The sequence below is a fragment of the Thunnus maccoyii genome, chromosome 11 (assembly GCF_910596095.1).
Source record: "Thunnus maccoyii chromosome 11, fThuMac1.1, whole genome shotgun sequence".
NCBI classification, from domain to species: domain Eukaryota; kingdom Metazoa; phylum Chordata; class Actinopteri; order Scombriformes; family Scombridae; genus Thunnus; species Thunnus maccoyii.
Window position 1 is genome coordinate 29,275,922 of NC_056543.1, and position 23,149 is coordinate 29,299,070.

The 23,149-nt window shown below is 39.1% G+C and overlaps 2 protein-coding genes across 5 annotated transcripts in view; both read right to left on the reverse strand.

Annotated features, from left to right (window-relative positions):
- Window positions 1-9,124, reverse strand: part of LOC121906484 (probable ribonuclease ZC3H12C) — a 38,314-nt gene extending 29,190 nt beyond the window's left edge. The window contains exon 1 of the mRNA XM_042425353.1: window positions 8,995-9,124. The gene's annotated coding sequence lies outside the window, so the exon portion shown is untranslated. The remainder of the gene's footprint in view (window positions 1-8,994) is intronic.
- Window positions 9,125-10,491: 1,367 nt separating this feature from the next.
- The window catches only part of LOC121906856 (interleukin-1 receptor type 1-like), a 42,637-nt gene continuing 29,979 nt past the window's right edge, over window positions 10,492-23,149 (reverse strand). For all 4 annotated transcript variants that reach the window (XM_042426025.1, XM_042426024.1, XM_042426028.1 and 1 more), the window contains 6 exons: window positions 22,111-22,237; window positions 21,062-21,210; window positions 20,732-20,869; window positions 15,041-15,205; window positions 14,457-14,602; window positions 10,492-13,262 (listed from right to left, as the gene is read on the reverse strand). In XM_042426025.1, the coding sequence (XP_042281959.1) occupies window positions 13,014-13,262; window positions 14,457-14,602; window positions 15,041-15,205; window positions 20,732-20,869; window positions 21,062-21,210; window positions 22,111-22,237 (974 nt within the window). In that variant the 3' untranslated portion in view covers window positions 10,492-13,013. The remainder of the gene's footprint in view (window positions 13,263-14,456; window positions 14,603-15,040; window positions 15,206-20,731; window positions 20,870-21,061; window positions 21,211-22,110; window positions 22,238-23,149) is intronic.

Consider the following 23,149-nt stretch of genomic DNA (forward strand, 5'->3'; position numbering starts at 1 on the left):
ATTTACATATATGCTGGTGCATGCTTGTGTGTGTGTGTGTGTGTGTGTCATGTGCGGTCGTGTGTCTGACTGCATGCAGGTGTGTGAGAGAGAGTGTGTGACACCGGGGCGAGTGCCGGGTCATCAGGGTCAGAGAGGAACAAAAGTGCGGAGCAGCTCCCAGCTGCCAGGCCAAACGTCATCCAGCAAACCCCCGCCCTGCCATCCCCCTTCCTTTTCAATGGGAGTGTGCCACTATCCTGCTTCTGCTGACACATGCACACAGACACACACATGTCCCACTCGGCTGTTCACAGTCATGTCTAGGGCTCACTGCAGCAGGCAAAGGGGGAAAAGGTCACATGGGGACATATGCAGAGAATGCATGGATGTAAATGCACAACACAGACTAACATCTGAATACCCTTTCTCCTAGGTATTATATTTATATACTACTATATAGCACCAATTTCTGTAAGGTTTTGAGAGATGGTCAGGCTAAATTCCAGTGGATTTTGACACCACAGCTTTGGGGTTCATGTCATGGGTAACACATGTGGTTAAGTTTAGGCAACAAAAGCACTTTGGTTAAGGTCAGTGAATGATTGTGGTTTCTATTAAATGTTAGTACACTAAACATGTACTGTGTCATGCTTCAAATCATTGCAGACATGTTCAATATTGAACCAAGCAGTGACAAAATATGATTTTTTGCTGAGTGGATATTGTGTCACAAATTAAATACATTGTCAGTCAACATTTTGCTGAGACGTCGATTGAAGTAGTTAAGACGGCATCACATTTCTTGCAATATGTATTTTCTGTTGTAAATTAGTAGAATATACTTGACATTTCTAGGAGACGTCTGAACACACACAGTGCATCCCATTAATATTTTAAAGCATTTTGACAATTAAAAGACACTATTTGCGAACACACACAGAGCAGCACAACTCAGCCCTGCTTATCCTATAACTGTAGAGGAAAAAGTGTGGGAAATACTCATGTCTCAATTCCTCAAAGTGAAAGCAGTGTTTTAGTAGATCGTTTTTAAAATGTTTTTATATGTTAGAAACATGTTGATGTTGCTGCTGGTCGAGGTGGAGCTGTTTAATCTGTATCAGTGCATCATACTTAATAAACTAGAAGAAATGATTCATTTTAGAAATTAGCAAGTGCTCTAACTGGAAGTCTCCACAATTCTTCATCTGAACACATTGTTTCACGTTGGCTTAAAGTTCAAGTTAAATTAGATTTTCTTAGCATATTACTTTCAGATTTGGAAGTGAGTCTCAATTACTTAATTACTTTTATTTTTTTGTTTTGCTTTGTAAAAATACACCACATCAGACTTTGTCAGGGATAGAATGCTTATTCCTAATGCTTAGGGTTAAAACAGCATCAGCTGTAAATGATCCCCCTGGCGATGAATCAGCAGTTATTCCCCAGTTCAACTTTTTACTTTGGTGCATGGGAACTTTTTGGGTCCCATGCACTTGAGCTCCTAGCCCTGCAAGTTGTTTTAAATGTATATTTAATATCTCTCAAAGATTTTTATAAGAAACAAATATACTGTTTGAGTGTTTTTGATAAGTCGTACTACCAAACTGCTAAGAGTTGTGATTTTTAGTGGATTCCCTCTGCCCCGGCCTGCTCCTGCTGGAAGCCCTTCTGCTGCTTCCACTGCAATTTGTTGGCAGGCCCAAAACTACAGGACCTGATTAAACTGGGCCTGATCACATAATATGGATTCCAGTGGGTGTATTGAAAAGCTGGAGAGATTTATGGAGATGAGCTATCAAAAAGCAAATGGGAACATGTTTCAGAAAGAAAGAAATTTTAGGAATAAAGACACAAGAAGATTCTAAAGGATATCAATGAGGATTCCTGACCCTCCCCAGGCAAAAGAGCATGTTCTGACAGTGATGGGAGTGAACCAACAATGGAGGTAGAAATTGCTCTACTGCAATCCATTGATAAAAGACTTGCAAAGTTTAAGATATTGGATGTCATGAGAGAGGAATTGGGCAAGTTCAGAGCAAGCCCAGAATAAAGTCAGATGCAAATTGATGATTTGATGTCTGGGAATGTGGTGCTAAAATGCTTAATTCTAACTGTGGAGAATAAGGTGACTACTATTGAAAAGTAGAACAAGGAGCTAATAGAAACTTTGCTGCTCGATGAAAGACAATATTGTGTTCTCCAGAATCCCAGAGGATACTTATACTGACTGTGAATCTGCTGTGCGGCAATTTATGACTGATCAGTTAAAAATGACACCAGAAAGAACTAAGAGTATCACTTTCTCTTGCATTCACAGAATGGGAAAAGTTTCTGAAGGTAGGCTGAGAGCCACTGTCGCTCGATTTGAACATTTAAAAGAAAAAGAACTTGTTGAAAACAAGGGCAGACAACTCAGGAATACATCCTTTGGAATGAACGATCAATTTCCTCCTGAGATAAATGTGAGAAGGAAAATTCTATATCTAATTATGAAGGAGCACCGGAGACTAAATGCACAGACCTCACTGATTGTTGACAAGCTGTACATAAACAGCCAGTTGTAGGGACTCAAAGGTTACTCTGTTATTCTAGATCAGTGTATGGTTGATGGGTTGTCTAGCCCTGGACTCATGATGGGGTTTTTTTTGTTTTCTGTGGCATGTCAAAGCCAAGTAGGAAACGGGTACGCTCAAATGACTTGACACTGCCAAGAAAAGGATATATTTAGCACATGTTAATGTTTACAGCTTGCCTACTAAGATTCATGAAGTTTCTGATTTGATGATGAATAATAATGTGCATATTTTAGCCATAACTGAAAAGCATTTAGATGACACAATTAATGATGGAGAGATTCACCTAGAAGGATTCAATATGATGAGTAGAGATAGGAACATGTATGGAGGAGGAGTGGCTTATATTTTCAAAATCATATTTGCCTTCAAAGGAGAGATGACCTTGTGTTGGTCAAGTTGAGGTAATATAGGTACAAATACAGTTGCCATATCAATAACCAATGCTTACTGGATGTGTTTACAGACGTTCCAAATCAAACATGTCCTACCTGGAAGATCTGTGTAGCAGAATAGATAAAGCAGCAGAAGAAAACATGGAGGTACTCCTATTGGGTGACTTTAATATTAATTGGAGTGATACAAAGAATACAAATAGAATAAAATTGTCAAGGTTTGGTGAGACCTGTAACTTAATCTAAACGGTTGCAAGTGCAACAAGATTTCCCACCAGATGCAGTGTTCTGAAGGATGTTCCATTCCTGTAGGTTGGACAGATCACAATATTTTGACGATAATTAAAAACACCCAAGTTCTCCAGAAACTACTGTGTATTGCTGTATTGTCAAGAGAAGTTTTAAAAAATTCAACCAATGTAAATTTCAGAATGATTTAGCAGAAACCTTTTGAGTTTATGTAATAACGTACATCATAAGAAGACAGCAAGAGCTATTTATGACCAACTCCATTTGGTGAGAGAGATATTTGGTCAATATGAGAACTACAGGCACAAATTATATCTTGCCAAAGCCAAAATTAGAGCTTGGTAAAAGATTATTCTCTTATCAGGCTTGTCAAAGGTGGAATAAACTACCTGACCCCTCTAGGGTAATGGCTACCAGTTTAAAAAAAAAAAATTAAGTTAATGTATGTGAGACAACAGAAATATGTAGTTAATGATGATATAGTTCACTGTATGTAAGGTGGGTTCCTTGCTGTATACAGGAAATCAATTGTTTTACTCAGTTGTTTTAATGTTTTAATGTTATGTTGTGTGCTGCACAATGTATGGGGCTAATTGTGGGTTTTAAGAGTTTTACTTGTACAAATATTGTTTGTTTCTCTTTGTATCTAAAGTGATGTTTTTATGTTTTAAGACTCTTGGAAGAATAGCCCAGTTGGGCTAAAAAAGATCCTAATAAAAAAAAAAGAAAATCAAAAATCAAATCATTTGATTGGTAGAATTTCATGATTATAAATTTGACAGTGTTTAGAAATGTTTGTATGTATGTACGGGTATGTCATTTTCTGTGTACTGCCAGCACCTTTATGATGCACATCAGCATCATAGTAGGGATATATTCTTATCTATTTAGGTAATTCGCGTTTGACATTAGTTTAGCATCATAATTGAGTTGTTTTTAAATACAGCTAAATAGGAAGAGCCTGAAATTTTTCTTAAAACCATACTGTTTCAAATGTACACTATTCAGCTTCATAAGAATACAACAGTGTTTATTACTTGTGTCATGTACATATAAATTCGCAGCTCACATGGACTTACAGTATAGACACCAAATATACTGTGGAAACAGTGAAACAATGCTTTTGTATCTTCTCTCCTACACTCAGCAAATAAAATGTGCTACAGAACAATTCCCCTCTTTAAACACAACTCAATATTTTATATCTAACCAGAAGAAGTCAGTAGAAATGGACATTTTACTTAAAAGGACAGCTTGCAAATCTTCATTTAATGACCAAATGCTCCAAATATTCCAATATCTGAGGTTTCAATATACAGTGACGAGACACACTGATCAGTGCTGAAATGTTGCTGAGGCAATGATTTATAACAAAACGTCTAGCTGTGGTGACAAAACAGATCACCTCAGCTTAACAATCAAAGCACTGAAAGAGGCCTGGATTGATTGGCTGTGGCTCAGGAGTCAGAGCGGGTCGTCCACTAATCGGAAGATTGGCGGTTCGATTCCGGCTCCCCCAGTCTGCATGTCAAAGTGTCCTTCACCAAGGTACTGAACCCCGAATTGCTCTCGATGGCTGCACCAGCACCCTGTGTGGTAGCTTTCCGCATTCGGTGGGTGAGTGTGTGTGTGTGAATGGGTGAATCTGGCTTGTAGTGTAAAAGCACTTTGAGTGTTCAGAAGACTAGAAAGGCCCTATGTAAGTGCAGTCCATTTACCATTTACCATTGAACAGTGTGATTACACTCTGACATTGTAGTAAATGCAAATAATACATCAAAAGAGAATACAACCAAGGCATCCACTTTGCATATAAGCAAAAAGGACAAAGAGCGAATTGAACTTCTATGGAAAGGGATTGTTGCATGAAGATAAATTATTGCTTGCATACAGACAGATCTGTCTTTGATCTGATCAGCAACAGCTAACATTAATTACAGTAATTTGGTATAAGCTTACATTTAATTATTTAATTACTTTTTGTGGGTGCTAATGTCATAGATAATGTGTACTGATTGATTGGTCAGTTTGGTGTCACAGTGTGGCAATGTATGAGCTGCTCCGGCAACCTCTTGATTGAAGAAAATCATAAAAAAACATGGCAGAGTTTAGGAGACATGAGAGTGATGCTCAGAAGCAAAAGGCTCAAAAAGTAGAAGAAAAGCGAGACCAGGAGTTACTTTAAAAAATACCAAAGTTTGGTATTTTTCAAAAAGGCTTAAAATGACTATGTAGTAGGTGAGAGTCATGTGACTCAGATACTTGAAAATTCTGAGGCGGCTAGTGCTAATGTTAGCTAAGTGCCTCAAGAGAGTGGCGTTACCTAAAAAGATGACCTCCTTGCCAATTGTGAAGAAGAGCAAATACTAGCACTACCAGGGCCGGACATTGACTTGAAACAACTGAAACAAGTGCTTCAACAACAGGATCCCTTGCTATTCACAACACCTAAAGGCAGCTTCTGCCACCACACAAGCTGGAGAGACCACTGAAGATGACGGTGAGGATACCGATCCATGCGACACTGACCCTGGTGAATTGGGGAGATTTCATTGATGGCACTGTTCATGCTTACTGGGTTGAGGTGACTTGTCAAAACAGAAATGCTGACCTGTCTGCCTCTGAGCACCAATACAAACATCAACAACAACTTTTTTTCCAAAACATATTTCGGTTGCAAATTAACCAACAGCAAAACAGTTTTTAAAGGACCAGTGTGTAAGTTTTAGGGGGATCTATTGGCAGAAATAGAATAAAATATTCATAAGTATGTTTTAATTGGTGTATTATCACCTGAAAATAATAATAATAATAATAAAATATACATGCTTGAAAGGGAGGGGTCGAGGGGAGGGGTATTCAGCTGGTTGCAATCTGCAACCTCACCGCTAGATGCCACTATATCCTCCACAGAAAGGCCATGTTGTCATGCATCAACTGGAGTGCTGAACGCGGAATCATCAACTCAGAGCTCAAAAAGAGATTTGACGATGAATGCAAGTATTGGTCTCAGGTTTTGCAGTGGGTGGTTGCTGTTGTGACATTTTTGGCTGATCATGGTCTTCCTTCTCGTGGTCACAGTCAGACCCTAGGACAGTCCGCTAATGGGAATTATTTGGGCATTTTGGAGCTGATCAATCAATCCATGCATTCTTAAAATCTCACATCAACAAATTCCTTTGTATCTCTCTGGAACTGTGTGCGAGGAGTTTGTGCAGATAATGGAAGAGAAAGTGCTTGGTGAAGTTGTGAGCCGAGTTAAAACAGCCAAGTACTTTTCAATCAGCGTGGACTCTACACCAGATATAACACATGTGAACTAACTTACTTTCATCCACTGTTATGTATCTCCAGAGGGCTGTGTTAAAGATTCTTGCTCATTACCAGCCACACAGATGAGGCCCTGTTTAATTCAGTTTTCAGCGTTTTGCAGGAGTTGGGCATTGATATGGGCAACTGCCATGGACAACGTTATGATAATGCTATTAACATGTTTGGCACCTACAAAGGTCTGCAGGCTCGTATTAAAGAGATTGACACAAGATGGTCAACTCATTCTGAGGTCACAAAAGCACTCTCTCTGAACTATGCTACTATCCAGCATTCATTGCAGAAAATAATGGAGGGTGATAACCAAAACGTGACTACAAGAAATGAAGCACAGGCTCTACACAAGAAAACGTGCAGGCTTAAAACAGCATTTGTGTGTAACTAATTTTATCAAGATTTCAGAGAGCGAGCACTGCCCTACAAGCAACATGCATCTGCATCGCTGTTCACACCATCATTGACAGACTATTGGGGGAGCTTGACAGATGATAGCGCTCATATCAAGATGTTCAGAAGTGGTCCAGTTTTTTGAACACATTCACCTCTACTTTTTCCAGTGAGATCCACATACTGGCACTGAGGCAGCAGAGGAAATATTCAGTGGACTTGGAGGAAAGAATTGCTGAATAAGCCGTGAAGTTCGGGGAGTTTAAATGCAACCAGAAAACAAATACAGTATATCTGCCCTTCAACTGCTCAATCTAATACGAAGACGGAATTTACAGTTTGTGTTCCCTAATGTTGACATCGCCCTACATGTACTCCTGACAATGCCAATGACAAGTGCCAGTGGGGAGCGATTATTGTCCAAGTTTGGCTTGGTCAAGACTAGATTGTGCTCAACCATGCATCAGGAGAGACTAAGCCATCTGATGCTAATGTTCACTGAGAGTGGCATTCTTTGAGAACTGGACTTTAAGGAGTTGATCAGGAATTTTGCTGCCAAGAAAACCAGGCATTGACACCTCTGAGGGTCAGTCAGTGTTTAATTTTTACTGCTTGTTATGATTACATTAATATGTTCTAGATTGTATATGCAGCCTGCAATGCATCTGGTGTGGTCTGTTGTATTGGTAGTAGTGTTTGCAGTTGTGCTGACATTTTTGGAGAGAGATATTTGTTCTGTTTGAAAGATGTAAATGCAGTACGTTTCATGTGGTGAGGCTTGATTTAGCAATACCACTATGTGCATAGGTAAACTGGTTGGTTGAGGTGGTGTTGGATATGTGGTTGCGAGGAGTTTTGCTAAACCAAAAGGCTTAGCCAAATCCAGGGAGCCTATTGCAGGATTAAATTGCCTAAACAACTTGTTGGTGCTGCTCATGCTGCTAGGCAGAACTGTGAAACAGAGGAAGGCTTGTGGCACTATAGCAACCAGACAGCTAGATTATACACACAAACACACACCATAAACACTGCTTCAAACACTGTTGTTTTTGTACTGTACATTCTTGTTCCTGGAAGTCAGTCCCTTGCACCTCCTTCCAATGACATCATACAGGTTGTGAAAAACAGCAAGCTTTAATTGGTCAGGTACCAAGTATGTCATGTCTCTTGGCCAAGTCACGGCAAGAATTTATGACTCTATTATTGCCTTGACATAATGGTATCTTATCACACAAAAATTTTGTGTAGTCTGAACCTGGCGTAACACTTGCTCAGGTTTCTAAAAGATGTTTAGAAGCTCAAGTAACTCACTGTTAACTTCAGAATGTTGAGGATGTCTTTCATATCTGCTTCGTACACACATACACCAAACTGTGTTTTCATCAATGAATTTAACATTCCTATGGTTATAGCTTCTGTTGAATACATTATATTGTATGCATTTATATTAATGGTTATTTTATACTTTCTGTGTTGTTTTTATTCTACATTGTATTTTTTCTACGACTCACTATAGAATCACTATAGTTACGTAATATTATTGGCTATCTTTAAAATCCAACGAGTTAAATAGCTTTTCTGGTCTACTACAGCATATCTGCTCTGTAAATAACATGTCCTGTGTTCTCCTTTGAGAAAAAAATCAGGAACCAAAAGGAAGACATATTTATTTGACTCTTCCTCCTACAGATGTCTGACCTGTTGTAAAAGTATGTCTGGTCAAATAGGAAAAGCGGTCAAAGTTATAGATGATGAATTTATTGTAAGGTATGATATATTGATCTGGTATTGTTTCACTAAATTTATACAGTGTCTACAACACTCAGACATGCTTTTGCACGGAGCTCATATTTGCTGAGGCAGATATTTCTACAAGATTTTAAGTATTAAACTAGTAAGTTTGATTACAGTCTACTTTATCATGCTTTTTACATCCTATATAATACTCCTGTAAGAAGAACTAACTAACTAAAGAGCTAATTGTTTAAGTTTCCCTCTGACATGCGTTATTTTGTGGCATTCATTTAGGTTTTCAAGTATGAAATAAAGAGAGAGAGGAATGTCAGGTCCTCACTTACTAGCACATGGCATCCATCCGGTCCTGAATTATTCCTCCATAACACACCAAGAAACCAACCCGAACAAAACGGACAGTAAAGCAGTACTTTCATTTCGTTTCAAAAAGCTCACGATCACGTCTTTGCTGCACGTGTGTGTGTGTGTGTGCGTGCGTGCGTGTGTGTGTGTGAGTAAATAAGGTAAAGCAGGGCAGTGAACATTTCCATCTGTTACCTGCCTGACTGCCTCCACCTAGCGGCCACAACCCACATCTGTCCACAGTGCAAACTGTCTCTCGTCCGGACGTCAGTCTGCGTGCTGCGACTGTCCAAATCCACGATTCATCAAGTCCACAAGGGACCTCAAGCTTTTGGCATTTACTTTTTTCAGTTTTGTTATAGGTTAAATGATGTAGTGAGGTATAATGTACACAGTAGGCTATAATAAGATTCTGTAGGCCTGTAGATTTTGAAGTTTTTTTTTATCTTAAACTGAGGACTTTTCCAGGTTAATCAGTGCAGCATTGTCATGACATTTAAATGAATTCATTATCAAATAATATTACTAAAACAAGTAAACCAATCTTTCCTGAAATTTATTTGGAGGATAAAAGCTCATAAACTGAATAAATGTATTCTTTTTCATAGTAAGGAGGACATACTGTAGACTTTGCAGTAATACTTAAAAGATGTCTGGGTACTCAGAAGTCAGTCTGGGGCTTTATTCCATGTAGGTAGCACTATTCTGGAAAAATACCACGAGATCTGGATTTATTTAATCATCATTGTGAATACTTTCAGCAAGCGCTTTTGACCAGAGGTGCTTTGTGCACAACTTTCTACCACATAGGGCATTATAGTAATATAATGCAGATGTTATCAGTGGTGGAATGCCTGTATTGTATAAATGGCACAGTAGGGAAATGCTTGTCTGCTGCAACTATTGATTTAAAAGAAAGAAAATAGTGTATGAACAATTTGTAGTTTTTTCAGTGTTACCTTTTAAATAGAGACTGTGAATAGATGTCAGAAATTAAATTAGAAAATTTGTCTCCCCCTACTGGATCAAATCTCTAACAACAGATACATTAAACAGGCGTTTATAGGCTAAGAATATCCCCAAAATGTAAATTCTACAGAAGTTCATTAATTGCTGAATGATGTGGGCTGGAACAAAGAATGCTTCCTTGCCTATAAATATGTCTATAATATTACTGATTCCCCCAACAAGCATTGCAAAATCCTTATTCTGTTGTGGCAAAATTGATGGATGCGAGTTACAAGTGCTAATTTCTAGTACTAAAGAAGACACTTTTCTACTTTTTTTTTTTATCAATGTCAAACTCATAAATGTCACTACCGTCTGCAACAAATACAATACAATACAATACAGATCTGGCTGACATTAATCTATATTTTTTTTGAAAAATGACTTTACCTTGATAATATGAAGAGAGCAAAAAAAAAAAAAAAAAAAAAAAAATCATGAGCAACTTCAATAGTGCTGTGGTATGTTTTTTTATTCATAAGCAGATGTTTGTGACAGAAATTGATTTTATTGTCAAATTTTAAATAAATAACAAATATAGCTAGTCTTCTAGAAAAAAGAATGACCCCAAAATTAAAAAAAAAAAAAAATTGGTTACATTGGTTCATTTTATATTGATTTATATTCTTATATATTTGGGGACTTTTATTACTCCTTGTAGTAGCTTATTGTGTATGATCTTCAAAAACCGGAAGAGCCAGCAGTTATCTTTAAATTTTACAGAACAACCCTCAATAGAGCATATATACACACTATTAATTACATAATCAGACTATACATAGATGCTAGATTTCAAAGAATCTGCACCTCTGACACATTCATTTGAAAATAAAACCACACAAATGGTCACAGAATATAAATGACGTCTACATTCAGGAGTCAACTTCACATCAGTACAAGCTAGTGACAGCAGAACTCTGATATCAGCACAAAGTTGACGAGATTAAATGAAAATATCAGTGGTGCAGGGAAACAACACAATAAACAAACAAGAACAGATGCGCTTCCTAAAATAAAGGCTGTATCATCTCACTGATAGCAGTGAGAGTCCTGCCTGTGAAAACCCTGGACAGCTCCCATATCACTGGAGGTCCTAGGATCAGCACCTTGAACAGTGGTCATGAAACCATCAGAAAATGCAAAATTTTGCAGAATTATCTATATAATCTACCGGAGGAAAAGCAGGATTACATTAAAGACTGTAGTCTGAGCTACTGACAGTCTTGAATCTTTATCACAGCTGTACATACTTTCTTAGCTGTAGCCTTGTTATGATCCAAAAGCCACCAACAGATTCAGAACCTGGTGGAAAATAAAACCACAACAGAAAATAATCATCATCTTAAAATATGGCTCTCCAACAGCTTGTCATCAGCTGATTAACAGTATTTCTTTTCCATGTTGCTGTAGCCAGGATTTTACAAATGTTAAAGTCACCAGTGCAAAGTCTCCCAGTGTACACCTCTCACTAAAATTGTTCATATTCCTTATATATATATATATATATATACACTTTTACTTATATTTTTTTATATTAATCTTTCTAAAAAAGTTGTTAAAAAGCGTAATTTTCCAGAAATGCAGACACCATGACATCAATGTCTTCAATGGCAGCTATGGCCCTGATACAGTATTTCATTTCATTGTGCATTACAAAGGAGAGCAGCTGGAAAGAATGCATGCAGGTCTGACTGATGACTATAGTACAGGTATTCTACACCTCGCCTATCTATTGCAGCAGACACATTCAGTTGACAGGCAATACCTAATGTCCTCCTCAAGAAAAAGACTGGATAATTGTTTCTTTTAATAATGTACACTGCAGTGCAGTGTTGTAGTACTCGAGTCCAGAACTGATTTTCAGGACTTGTGACTCGACTTGGACTTGAGCACTGATGACTCAAGTATTGACTGCATTCGGACTCTGACGTTGGAGATGAGGACTCAGACTTGTTAAATGATAAAGAAGTATACGTTTTTTTTGTTTGTTTGTTTTTGTTAGTTTTTTTTGTAACAGGCCCTTCTAATTTGGCATAAGATATTAGCTATATGAATTAGAGATGCACTGATGAATTGTCCACTGATCTAAAACGGCTGGGTTTCAGCTGATCAGCTATCGGTGACTGGCAGATTTGTCTCATATATGTAAGATTTTTTGCCGGTCAAATTTTTCAAACATAGCCACACTATAATACACATCACACATACAGTGGCAGCTGCGGCACAGACAGTGTAGCCACACACACACAACATGTTGTTGGTGTGGAAGTTCTTAAGTGTGAGTGAAGATGACACAAAGCTCATAATTTGTTATACCTTTAAGTCCAAAAATCCCAAAAAATCTTATGTAATTCTTATAAAGAAAGAAAATCAGAATCTGCAAAAATTGGAATCAGTAGGTCAGACTTTTAAAAAACTGGAAATCAGAATTGGCCAAGAAAATTACAATCGGTGGCCATTAAATGAGGTGCATTCAACCTCCTGGAGCTGTGTTGTTGTGTGGTTATGCCAGTCGTATGTTGACATTAGCGGTAGAGAGGCAAGGCACTTGAGAATGTGCAAAAATGTCACTTCCGTTGGATTTTCACGGATAATCCGTCTTTCATATCAGCTACATACAGATATACACTAAACTGTGTTTCATCTCTTTCTTCCTGAAGAGATTACTCAGACATCAGTGAATTTTAACATTTTTATGGTTATACCTTCTGTTGAGTACATTATGTTGTATGTTTTTTTATGTTATGTTTATTTTACACTTTCTATGTGTTTTTATTTTACATTATCTTGTGGGTATGTAGGTTGGGTGTGATCACTGAAATGTTAATTATTTTATGGATAAATAAACATAATTTTGAAACTAAACTCTCATATCTCTCTGGATCTTATCTGCGTTATACTGACATTCTGTATACATACAACTGACACCTGTGATTTTCTTCACACATCTGTGTAAAGGGTGTTATGGGACTGGTGTCAGTCCATAAGGGTTTCAGATAATAGCAGACTGTGGAGATTTTGAGGCTGGCTTGGCAGGCATCAGGTATCGCACTCTCTTCCAAAAGCGCGAGTTCCATGCAGCAGCACCCCTCGAACCCTCTGGCCACCTAAGGGGGGCGCTACTGCGAATCAGGTGCTGCAAGCCAGGGGGAAGGTGTGTGTATCCCTGTGGCCCCGTGTCCCCCAGCTGGATCAGAATCACATTCATTTCCCTCTGGAACAGCGCATGGTGAAGCCCCAGCTGGAAAATGATCAACAGCAATTTATTACTCATTGAATGCTTAATATCAAAGAAATATCAAGCAGTATCAAAGAATTATTTGGCAATAGTAGTAGCAGCAAAGCTAGTATTGAAGCCTGTAATATCAATGACACCTCATCATTTTTTCTTTTAGCCCAGTTTTCTTAAAATATGACTTAATTATGATTACATGATTACAACTTGATAATCTCAGAATCTTAAGATAACAAATCATAATTTTCTGGTGCAGTCATTACTTTTTATGCAAATTAATCTACAGATAATCATGTAATGATACTCTGAACTTAATTTTTATAGACAAAACTTAAGGCAGAAATCAGACAAAATGTGTATACTAACAGCTCATAATACATTTAATGATGCAACATTCTGCTCTCACAGATCTCAAAGTAACAATATTCAGTGTATGTATGTAGGGGAAATTCCCCTCATGTTTTGAATGCAGACAGTACAAACCCTCAAACAACAGCACCAGCTCTTTCTTCAACCCCCCAGGAATGCTGGCCAACAAGACATCAGTGAGATTCCCAAACTTCTCACTCTCCAGACCATACACAACAATTTCTACAAAACCGTCATCAACTTGCTTAAACCCTGGTGCTTTCATAATTTGTAACCCCCAACTGGCAATTCAGAACTAAGCTGTTGTATCATTGATTTGACTCGCTGCTTCTCAGGTAACAGTCATCTCATCTGTTTATCAGGTCTCTCATACTAACTATACAATAGATAAGTCGGCATCATTCATTTGAATCATTCACTAGTCATGGCCTTATGTACCAGTTTCTCCTTTCCCTCTTGTGTCTTGTTTGTAAAATGTTGTAGTTGTAGTGTTTAGTTCTTGTAGCTGTAGTGTTATAAATAAATATTCCTATTTATCGCCAAGTCATTTTAAATGGTAAATGGATCATAAGTGGAGCACTTATATAGCGCCTTTTTACCGTAATGGACAAAGCGCTTTACAATGTTTGCCTCTCATTCACACACACACACACACTCACACACCAATGGCGGCGGAGCTTTCATGCAACAGGAGCAACTTGGGGTTCAGTGTTTTGCTCAAGGACACTTCGGCACTTTGACAGGAAGAGCTGGGAATCAAACCATCCATCTTGCCTAAACTGTTTTAACAAACTGTTTTAATTTTTTAATCTGCATTTGTAAGACTTTTACCTGCCAGTCAAACCCTCCTACTACTGGGTTTTGGGGCGAGGTGGGGCGTTTGTCTGTGACCCCCATCCCTGATCCTGAACCAGGGGTGAGGATAACCATCAGTCTCCTGCTCTGCTTCATACGGTCCTCCACCAGCTCCAGATGGTCTGTGGGGTCAGACAGAGAGCTAGTTTGTATTGTTTCTGAAAATGGTTGCTAAGGCTTGTTCCATCACAAAAATGCTCCAGTGTTGTAAAGGACACTTTCCGAGAAATTTCAAAGATTGTTTTTCTGGTTTTTCTGGGTTTTTTTTTTTAAATTGAAACCACAATCTAAACGAAAAAAACAAAACAAAACACAATGATGATGTCATATGATATCATATGATGTACAGTATATTTATATGATATCATTAATTCTTATGACTTAGTCTTAGTCTTATTCAAAATATTTGAACAAGAGTCTTGGTGGACACAGCCAAAAATTATTTTTCCCAGGATTAGTAATGCAGACCTTGTGGATGAAATTAATCACGGTGTCACTTCAGATTGTGTTTTGAAGAAGTCATATATTGGAGCCTGTGTATCCAAATAATAATAACTCACCTTCCCCTGGTATGTCATCCCTCCCATGGATGAAAAGTCGATAGCCGCACTTTTCCTCGAGCACAGAGGGCAAAATCTTTGTGACAAACTTGCAGAGTGTGTCCTCAGTGACATTGTCTCCACTCTGCATCTGGTAGACCACGTAGGCATCGAACGACTTTGCATCTGTGAAATACATGGTTGTGTACAAACTTCAGTTCAGTTAACTTTTGAAATATTAGGGTTTTTTTACCTTGTGATCATTATGACCCACTGCAACCTTGTCATCACACCCTGCAATCTGCTGTTGGTGAATATGAATTGTCATCATACAATTACAGTGCTGAAAATATTCCTTTCGAATTATAGGGCACATGAACATTTTGAAACCTAAATGTGAGCGTAGAGTTCCTGGAAAAATAGAGAATTACAGTGAAACTGTTATTTGTTTTGTTTGGACTTAATTCAAACTCTCTCATCTGGGTGTTTCGAAGCTTAAATCAAAGCAATGTGATTGAAGTGGGGTTGCAAAACTACAGCCAGAAGATCAGTAATATGTTCACTGATTTGTGAGAAAGAATTTCAGTTAAGAAACCCAATGAGTAACATTCAAAAAAAGAAAAGAAAAAAAGAACATATATGAAACTATGCTCCTGTGAAGATAAATATCCCTGCAGATCCACAAGAGCACTATACATAATTGTAGGTCACAGAAACTTACACTTCGCAAAAAATATGTTGTGCAGCCCTGCATATCTACTGATTGATTAGTTCAACTTTCTGTCAGGAGGCAGGTTTGAAACAGACATATTAAAGGTGCCCTCTGGAGTTTCTGACCACTAGTAGCGCTATGGAGGAATGTGTTTAAGCATAGGTCCCTGTTAATCTGTCTATCATGCATGCACACAAGGACACACATGCACGCCCACAATCACTATTTACATTTCTGGTGTCAGTTACATGCTATTGATCAACAGTTTTATTGTGGTCATGCACAATGAAATGCAGCAATGCACCAGCAATGGCAGTAAAGTATAAGACAATGCACATTTTAAAATATTACAAAAATTCACTTTGTAAAGTTTTATGTGGAAGAAAATTTGCTCAACATGTTTCTTAGGCCTCAAGGATAAAAACATTACTTGTCTTTTTAAAAAAAATCTGAATCAGGTTTATTGCCAAGTAGGTTTGCACATACAGGAATTTGCCTGGGTGTTGTTGTAGTACATAACAGTCAAAATATACACAAAATTAAGTAATCCTAAATAATAAAAAAAGAAAGACTTTACAGTAAAAAATATGTAAAATATATTCTAAGTGAGAAGAGCTGTTACAGGTTTAAGTTTTAAATAGAAGAGAAAGAGATGATATGTACAAAATATTGACCAGGAATAAACAGTATTTATACAACACGTAGTTCCGACCAAGCAATTTGATTGGTCAACTAGACATTTAGAACATACTCAAATCAGCATGACAGCACACTAAGCCGTGCTCAAATGAAAAAAGCCTCATCACTAAAAATATTACTCCGCCATTAATTAGAACTACAGACCGTGATGTTGCACTAACAACAACAGTCATTTCTGGGTAGACGACTGGCGCCTCGTTCCTGACCGCATCACTGTCGTGCAAACAATGATGGTAAAGCACACCCTCTCATGTAATATTGCTTAAATGCAGTGCGCAATCAATAGTAATAAGTAATACAGGTTGTGTTAATGTAACGCACCATGTTAGATCAAAGATCACAGATGTGCAAATATAAGATTATGGGGTTTTACATTGATATAACATGTAATATCCATGGGTGGGATAGAGTCCATGTCAGTGGGGGTCCTAGGCCTTGTTGATGAGGCCAGCTGCAGATGGAAAAAACTGTTCTTGTGGCGTGAGGTTTTGGTCTTGACAGACCTCAACCTCTTGCGGCAGGGGAGTTTTTCAAAAAGATTATGTCCAGGGTGGGAGGGGTTGGGCATGATCTTTCCTGCTTACCTCAGGGTCCTGGAGACATGCAGGTCCTGGAGGGATGGCAGAATGCCACTGATCACCTTTTCGGCACAGCGGATGATACTCTGCAGTCTGTCTTTGTCCCTGGCCCTTGCAGCAGCGTACCAGATGGTGATAGAGGTGAGGATGGACTCAATGATGATGGTGTAGAAGTCCACCATCACTGACTTTGGCAGGTTGAACTTCTTCAGCTGCCACAGGAAGTAATTCCTCTGCTGAGCCTTCTTGGCGAGGCTGCTGATATTCTGCTCCCACTTGAGGTCCTGGGTTGTTCCCAGGAAGCAGAAGGCACAGATTGACACAGATTGATGGGGCTGCGTTCCTTCTGAAATCCCCAATCATCTCCACTGTCTTTATAGCACCGAGCTCCAAGTCGTTTTGTCTGCACTAAGTCAACAGATGGTCAATCTCCCATCTGTAGGAGGTCTCATCCCCACCAGAGATAAGCCTAATGAGAGTGGTCTCATCAGTGAACTTCAGGAGCTTGACGGACTGATGACTGGAGGTGCAGCTGTTGGTGTACTGGGAGAAGAGAAGTGGAGAAAGGACGCAGCCTTGAGGGGAACCGGTGCTGATGGTCCGGGGGTCAGAGACGTGTTACCCCAGCTTCACGTGCTGCTTCCTGTCAGACAAGAAGTCAGTGATCCACCTGTAGGTGGAGTCGGGCACGTACAGCTGGGAGAGCTTGTCCTGCAACAGAGCCGGGATGATGGTGTTAAAGGCAGAGCTGAAATCCACAAACAGGATCCTGGCGTAGGTTCACTCAGACTCCAGGTACTGGAGGATGAAGTGGAGGGCCAAGTTTACTGCATTGTCCACAGACCTGTTGGCTCTGTTGGTGAACTGCAGGGATCCAAGAGTGGGTCTGTGAAGACTTCATTACCACAGAGGTCAGGGTGATGGGTCTGTAGTTGTTGAGCTCTGTGGTTTTTTGGGGACAGGGAGGATGGTGGAGGTCTTGAAGCAGGCTGGTAAATGGCATGTCTCTAGTGAGGTGTTAAAAATGTCTGTGAACGCTGGAGACAGCTGATCGCTACAGTGCTTCAGGGTGGAGGGAGGGACAAAGTCTGGTCCAGCTGCTTTGAGGGCGTTCTGTCTCTTGAACCGCCTGTTAACAACCATCTCCAGGGTGGAGAGAGTTGTCATTGTGGTAGGAAAGGAGGAGACCTCTGAGGTGGGCAGTGATGGAGAGGCCCGGGCCCCTGCTGGGGTGGGGGAGGAGGAGCTGGTGGTCTGTAGCTGGCTGATGGAGTCATGGGGGTTTGTCCGATTGTCTTTCAAATCGACAGTAAAAGTCATTAAGGTCGTTTTCCAGGCGCAAGTTATTAGTGAAGTGGACGGCTTTCGGTTTGTAGCCGTTGATCTGTCTGAGGCCCTTTCAGACAGAGGCCAAATAGTTTTCTGAGAACTGCTGTTGAAGCTTCTCAGAGAACAGACGTTTAGCATGTCTCACCGCCTTGCTAAACTTGTATTTAGCCTCTTTAAACCGGTTCTTGTCCCCACTCCTAAACACTTCTTCCTTTTCCAACCTTGGCTTTTTAGCTGTAAACCAGGGTTTGTCTTACTTTAACTAACCCTGATGCGTGACAGTACACAGCTGTCCTCATGGAAACTGATGTATGACGTCACAGCCTCTATGTAGCTATTCACCCAGACTGTTGGTAGCAGTCCTGAAAACAACCCAGTCAGTACAGTCCACATACGTTTGGAGATCCTCCGTAGCTTCACTGGTCCACTTCTTGGATGTGCTCACAATAGGTTTATAGAGTTTTAATTTCTGCCTGAATGCAGGAATCAGGTGGACTATGGTGTGGACAAAGTGGCCCAATGCAGTGCAGGGGATGGTGTGATAGGAACTGCTGATTGTAGTGCAACAGTGATCTAAATTGTTCTCTTCTCTGGACAAACTCATGGGGTGAGTAGAAGGGTTTACAGTTGATGAAAAAGTGTCCAGAACAGAAGAACAGTGCTGCAGAGTCACTGTCACATCTTTACACCAGCCACTGTTAGTATAAAAACAAATACGTCCACCGTTCATTTTGCCAGAGAGCTCTGTATTGCGATCTGCTCTGAACAGCTGGAAACCTGCCAGCAACAGCACAGAGTCTGGTATCAATCTACACAGCCATAGGCGCCTGAACAAGTGGAGCAAGTGGAGTAAATGCATCCCCATTATTCAATTAGGGGGTGCAAAGTTATGGTTTTGCTACCCCACATTTTGTCTTTCTAAAACTGAACTTATAACACAGTCAGTGCTATCAGGTGATTATATTTAAGTAGCTTATATCAATGATCATTTTACTATTTTTAGCAACTGATAAAAAGAAGTAATAAAAAAAGAACACATTTTTGGACCCTTTGAGTTGGTTCTGATCGATCGGAGCAGACTGTGCAGTGAGAGACAGACAGACAGAGCGGAGCTTTTCCTCACAGCGTTAAAGTGCCTGAATTAACAAACAGTCAAATGTCCAGCAGTTGAAAGTGACTTATTTAGACTTCTACAGAATACTTTCCTTTAGTTTAAGTTTCAGTCGGACTTTGGATGAAATTATTTTTAAATATCAGGATGCGTCACTCCATGTAATGATCTCTCCTTTCATCCAGCTGCTCTGCGTTGTGTTTTCATTATTATGATTTTTCTCCCATTTTCTCATACAGGCTAAATGAAAGGTACAAGTTTACTCTAAGGGGGGTTTCACAATTAGGTTTCAACTAAAATGGCCCTTTCAAGTCTTGAGGAGCAAAAGTCACCTTCTGAGTTGTGCATCAAAATAGTCCTTGATATGAGATAATGTAAGTTAAAATTACCTGATTTTGAAGTTATGATTATTTATTCCTGTATAACATTACAACTACATCAGCTAGTGGTGCTAATAGCTCCCACTAGAACCTGTGTGTATAATAAACAGGCGGGATTGGAATTAGATAGTTGTTGTGAGTCCATATTATTTGTGCTTTGTTGCAATTGTTAGACTTTGAAGATGCTTTGTGAGTACTGAGAACAGCAACCCTCAGCTTTAACATTGTTTAACCAGGTTTAATTATACAAATCATATGGTGATGTGTTGTGAGACTATTTCATTTATGAGCTGATTGTCCTTGTTTGGCCTTGAACATGGCCTGGTAGCCTGCAACCTACTACCATTTAAGGCTACAAAATGTTTTTATAAATATAATGTCAAATATGAAATACACACACTCTCTAAGTTTGCTCCCCCATTTTAAAACATAACGAGGCACCCATGCACACAGCCAAGTTTTCGTGAAGCACGGAACGTTTCCCTCTACAACAAATTTCCACAGAGCACCATCAAAGGAGTAGTTCAGCATTTTGGGAAATTCACTTATTTGCTTTCTTACCAAGAGCCACACATGTGCTGTGTTAAGACTGTGTGAAGTATGGCGTTGGAGCCCTGAGGCAATTGTCTTAGCATGGCATAAAGATTGGAAGCAGGGTGAAACAGCTAGCCGAGCTCTGTCCAAAGTACATAGCTTGTTTGTCTAATCTGTATACAAACAGACATGTAAAAACAGCCGGTGGTGGTTTTTGGGGAAGTTCAAACGGTGAAATAGGTAGAAAACATAAACCTTTTTTTTCCATTTATTCGGTATGGACTTAAAATAACTGCAATGCTATCCTTTGACCTTTAAATCCTCAAAAAAAACCCAATAAAATTTAAAAAAAAACATTTTCTTCTTTACCTTTATTGTGATGGCTTAGTGGGAGGTAGGGTCTGAAGAGGAGAGCAAGGTCGATGGCGAAGCACTTGACCATGATGGCCACGAACACACACAAGAAGAATGCACACATCCCTCCAATGACCAGTGGAATTATTGTCTCTGGAAGACAAATAATGAAAATGTATGTGTGTATGGTATCACTTCAGGATTAGGCTGGAGATAGTGTACTTTTTTCTTATTGTTAAGAAATTTGATAAAAAGACTAAAACCAACAATGGATTGATCCCACTAGGTATTAGCCATGTAGCCAAAGCCTGATATAGTCTTACCCATGAGTGTTCTGTCACTAACCTTTTTGCTTAAGAGTTAAAATGCCAGACACCTCCTCATAATAGCCATCGCCAATGCATTTAAACTCATCCTGGAAATCTTTAGCAGACACTCTTTCAATGGTCAGGATTGCAGTGGAGATGGTTTTCTTTGAACGCTCTTCGTCAACTCTTAACAAGGACACAGAGTTTAGTTCATTAACAAAAAGAGATCGATGTCATCATTATCTTTGATTACAGATAATGAAATGATAAACTGGATCAGTGAAGCAAGACATGAAAATGTATGAAATAGGAAGTGAAATTTGAAAATATTCAGTTGGCCACAGTAACAGGGAAAGTTCTGAAAGTGGAACGTTTCTCTGAGCTCACTGAATATCTGATTTTAAGAGGCAGGCCTACGAGCATGATTTGTGACATCACAACCAGGTTGGAAGCCAGTCGAGGTCCAGTATGCAACTTACACAAATGTGATTTGGAAACTTGAAGCCTCCAGTGCACAAACACTGGGAATTAACTTTACAGTGAAGTAAGAGACATCATGTGTGCAGCAGTTAAGCTTTTGAGATGAATTATATTTGCATAATCATAGATTGTGGAATTTTGGAGGGAGAAGGAGTTGATGCCATAATAAGGATTTTAATGTGGTAATTATACTTTTTTTCTGGAAAAACCATATCAGACACAGATTATTGTTCCAAACAGAGTATGTTTGTATGTCTTAATAAATGTGTGGAGGGGATCTTTAAGTTTAGACCGAAATGTCTCAACAACTATTGGATGGGTTGCCATGAAATTTGGTACAGATTAGAGGTGTTCAGCACCTGTACAAACAAATCTTTAACACCGAATCTTCCAACTGAACTGACTTTACTGAATCAGCATTGTCACTGACCAAATCAGTAGCTTTTAGCATTGGAATGAATTTACACCTTTAGTTAAGACTTTCATGACATTTGTTTAAGCTTTATAGTGACACAATTTCTACCGCCTTTTGCATTTCACACATATACACACTGGTATATACTGTATTTGAGTTTTGAATACTGTGCTGCTTTTGATTATGCTTACGTGTTGATGGTTTGATTGTACCCATCTGCCTTGTTGAAAGGGATTCCGTTAACATTCCAGCTAGCCTTACAGTTTTTTCGCACATTAAAGCCACAGATAACTGAGCAGCTCAGCTTGGTCTCAGAGCCTGGCACAGAAACAAGAACAAGACAGATTTTACTGGAGATATCTGACACGCAGTCACATGGAGGTAAAAATCATTCAGACACAGCAACCTCTGCTCATTTATTTGAGTGGCTTTGTAGACATGGCAGTGGCAAGTGGCAAATGATGAGAATGTAATAAAATAAAATGGATTTAAGAGCTATAACAATATTAATAATAATAAAATAAAGGGAGATAAAAACTAGATTAAAAAACTAGATAAAATAGATTAAAAAGACAAAACGAGATAAAAATGATAAAAATGTAATAAAATAAAATTTGAAATTAAAAAAAATTAAACTAGATTAAAAAGACAAAACAAAACAAAACAAAGACAAATAAAATCAATAAGATGGGCAAAAATATATAATAATCTCAAAGCTGGGGTGCAGGACTGTCTCCTCCTTCTGGCAGTGAGAGTAAAGGGGGGCGCTCGGCTGTGATTGCCTGAGTACAAAGACGTTACAAGGATGAGGGGAGAACTTTTCTCTTTGTTTGATGACAATTAAAGTAAAGTTAGACTTTTCTGTTGGCTTCCCAACTCATGTAAAAAAAAAGACAAGATAAAGAGAGAGAGAGCTGAGAGCACCAGCGAGCGAGAGAGACAGCAGCTGTGGTTGAGCAAACTAGAGAATGAATGAAGAGAGGAAGTGCTGGTAATGAGGAAGCCAATGAATCAGATCAATAAATTGTTATTTTCTGATTGTTTCACTGAGTTTATATTCTAGAGCACAAACATGCTCACACACCTCTGCTCAACCCTGCAGCCTGATTTGGTCTGAATACGGCCTGACACAGGCATGCAGTTATCATGCTCACCCCGAATGGCAGGCACACAGAGAGGGCTGGTAAAAAGGTCGGTCCACTGGCCCAAAAATGTATTTTTTGACAGCCC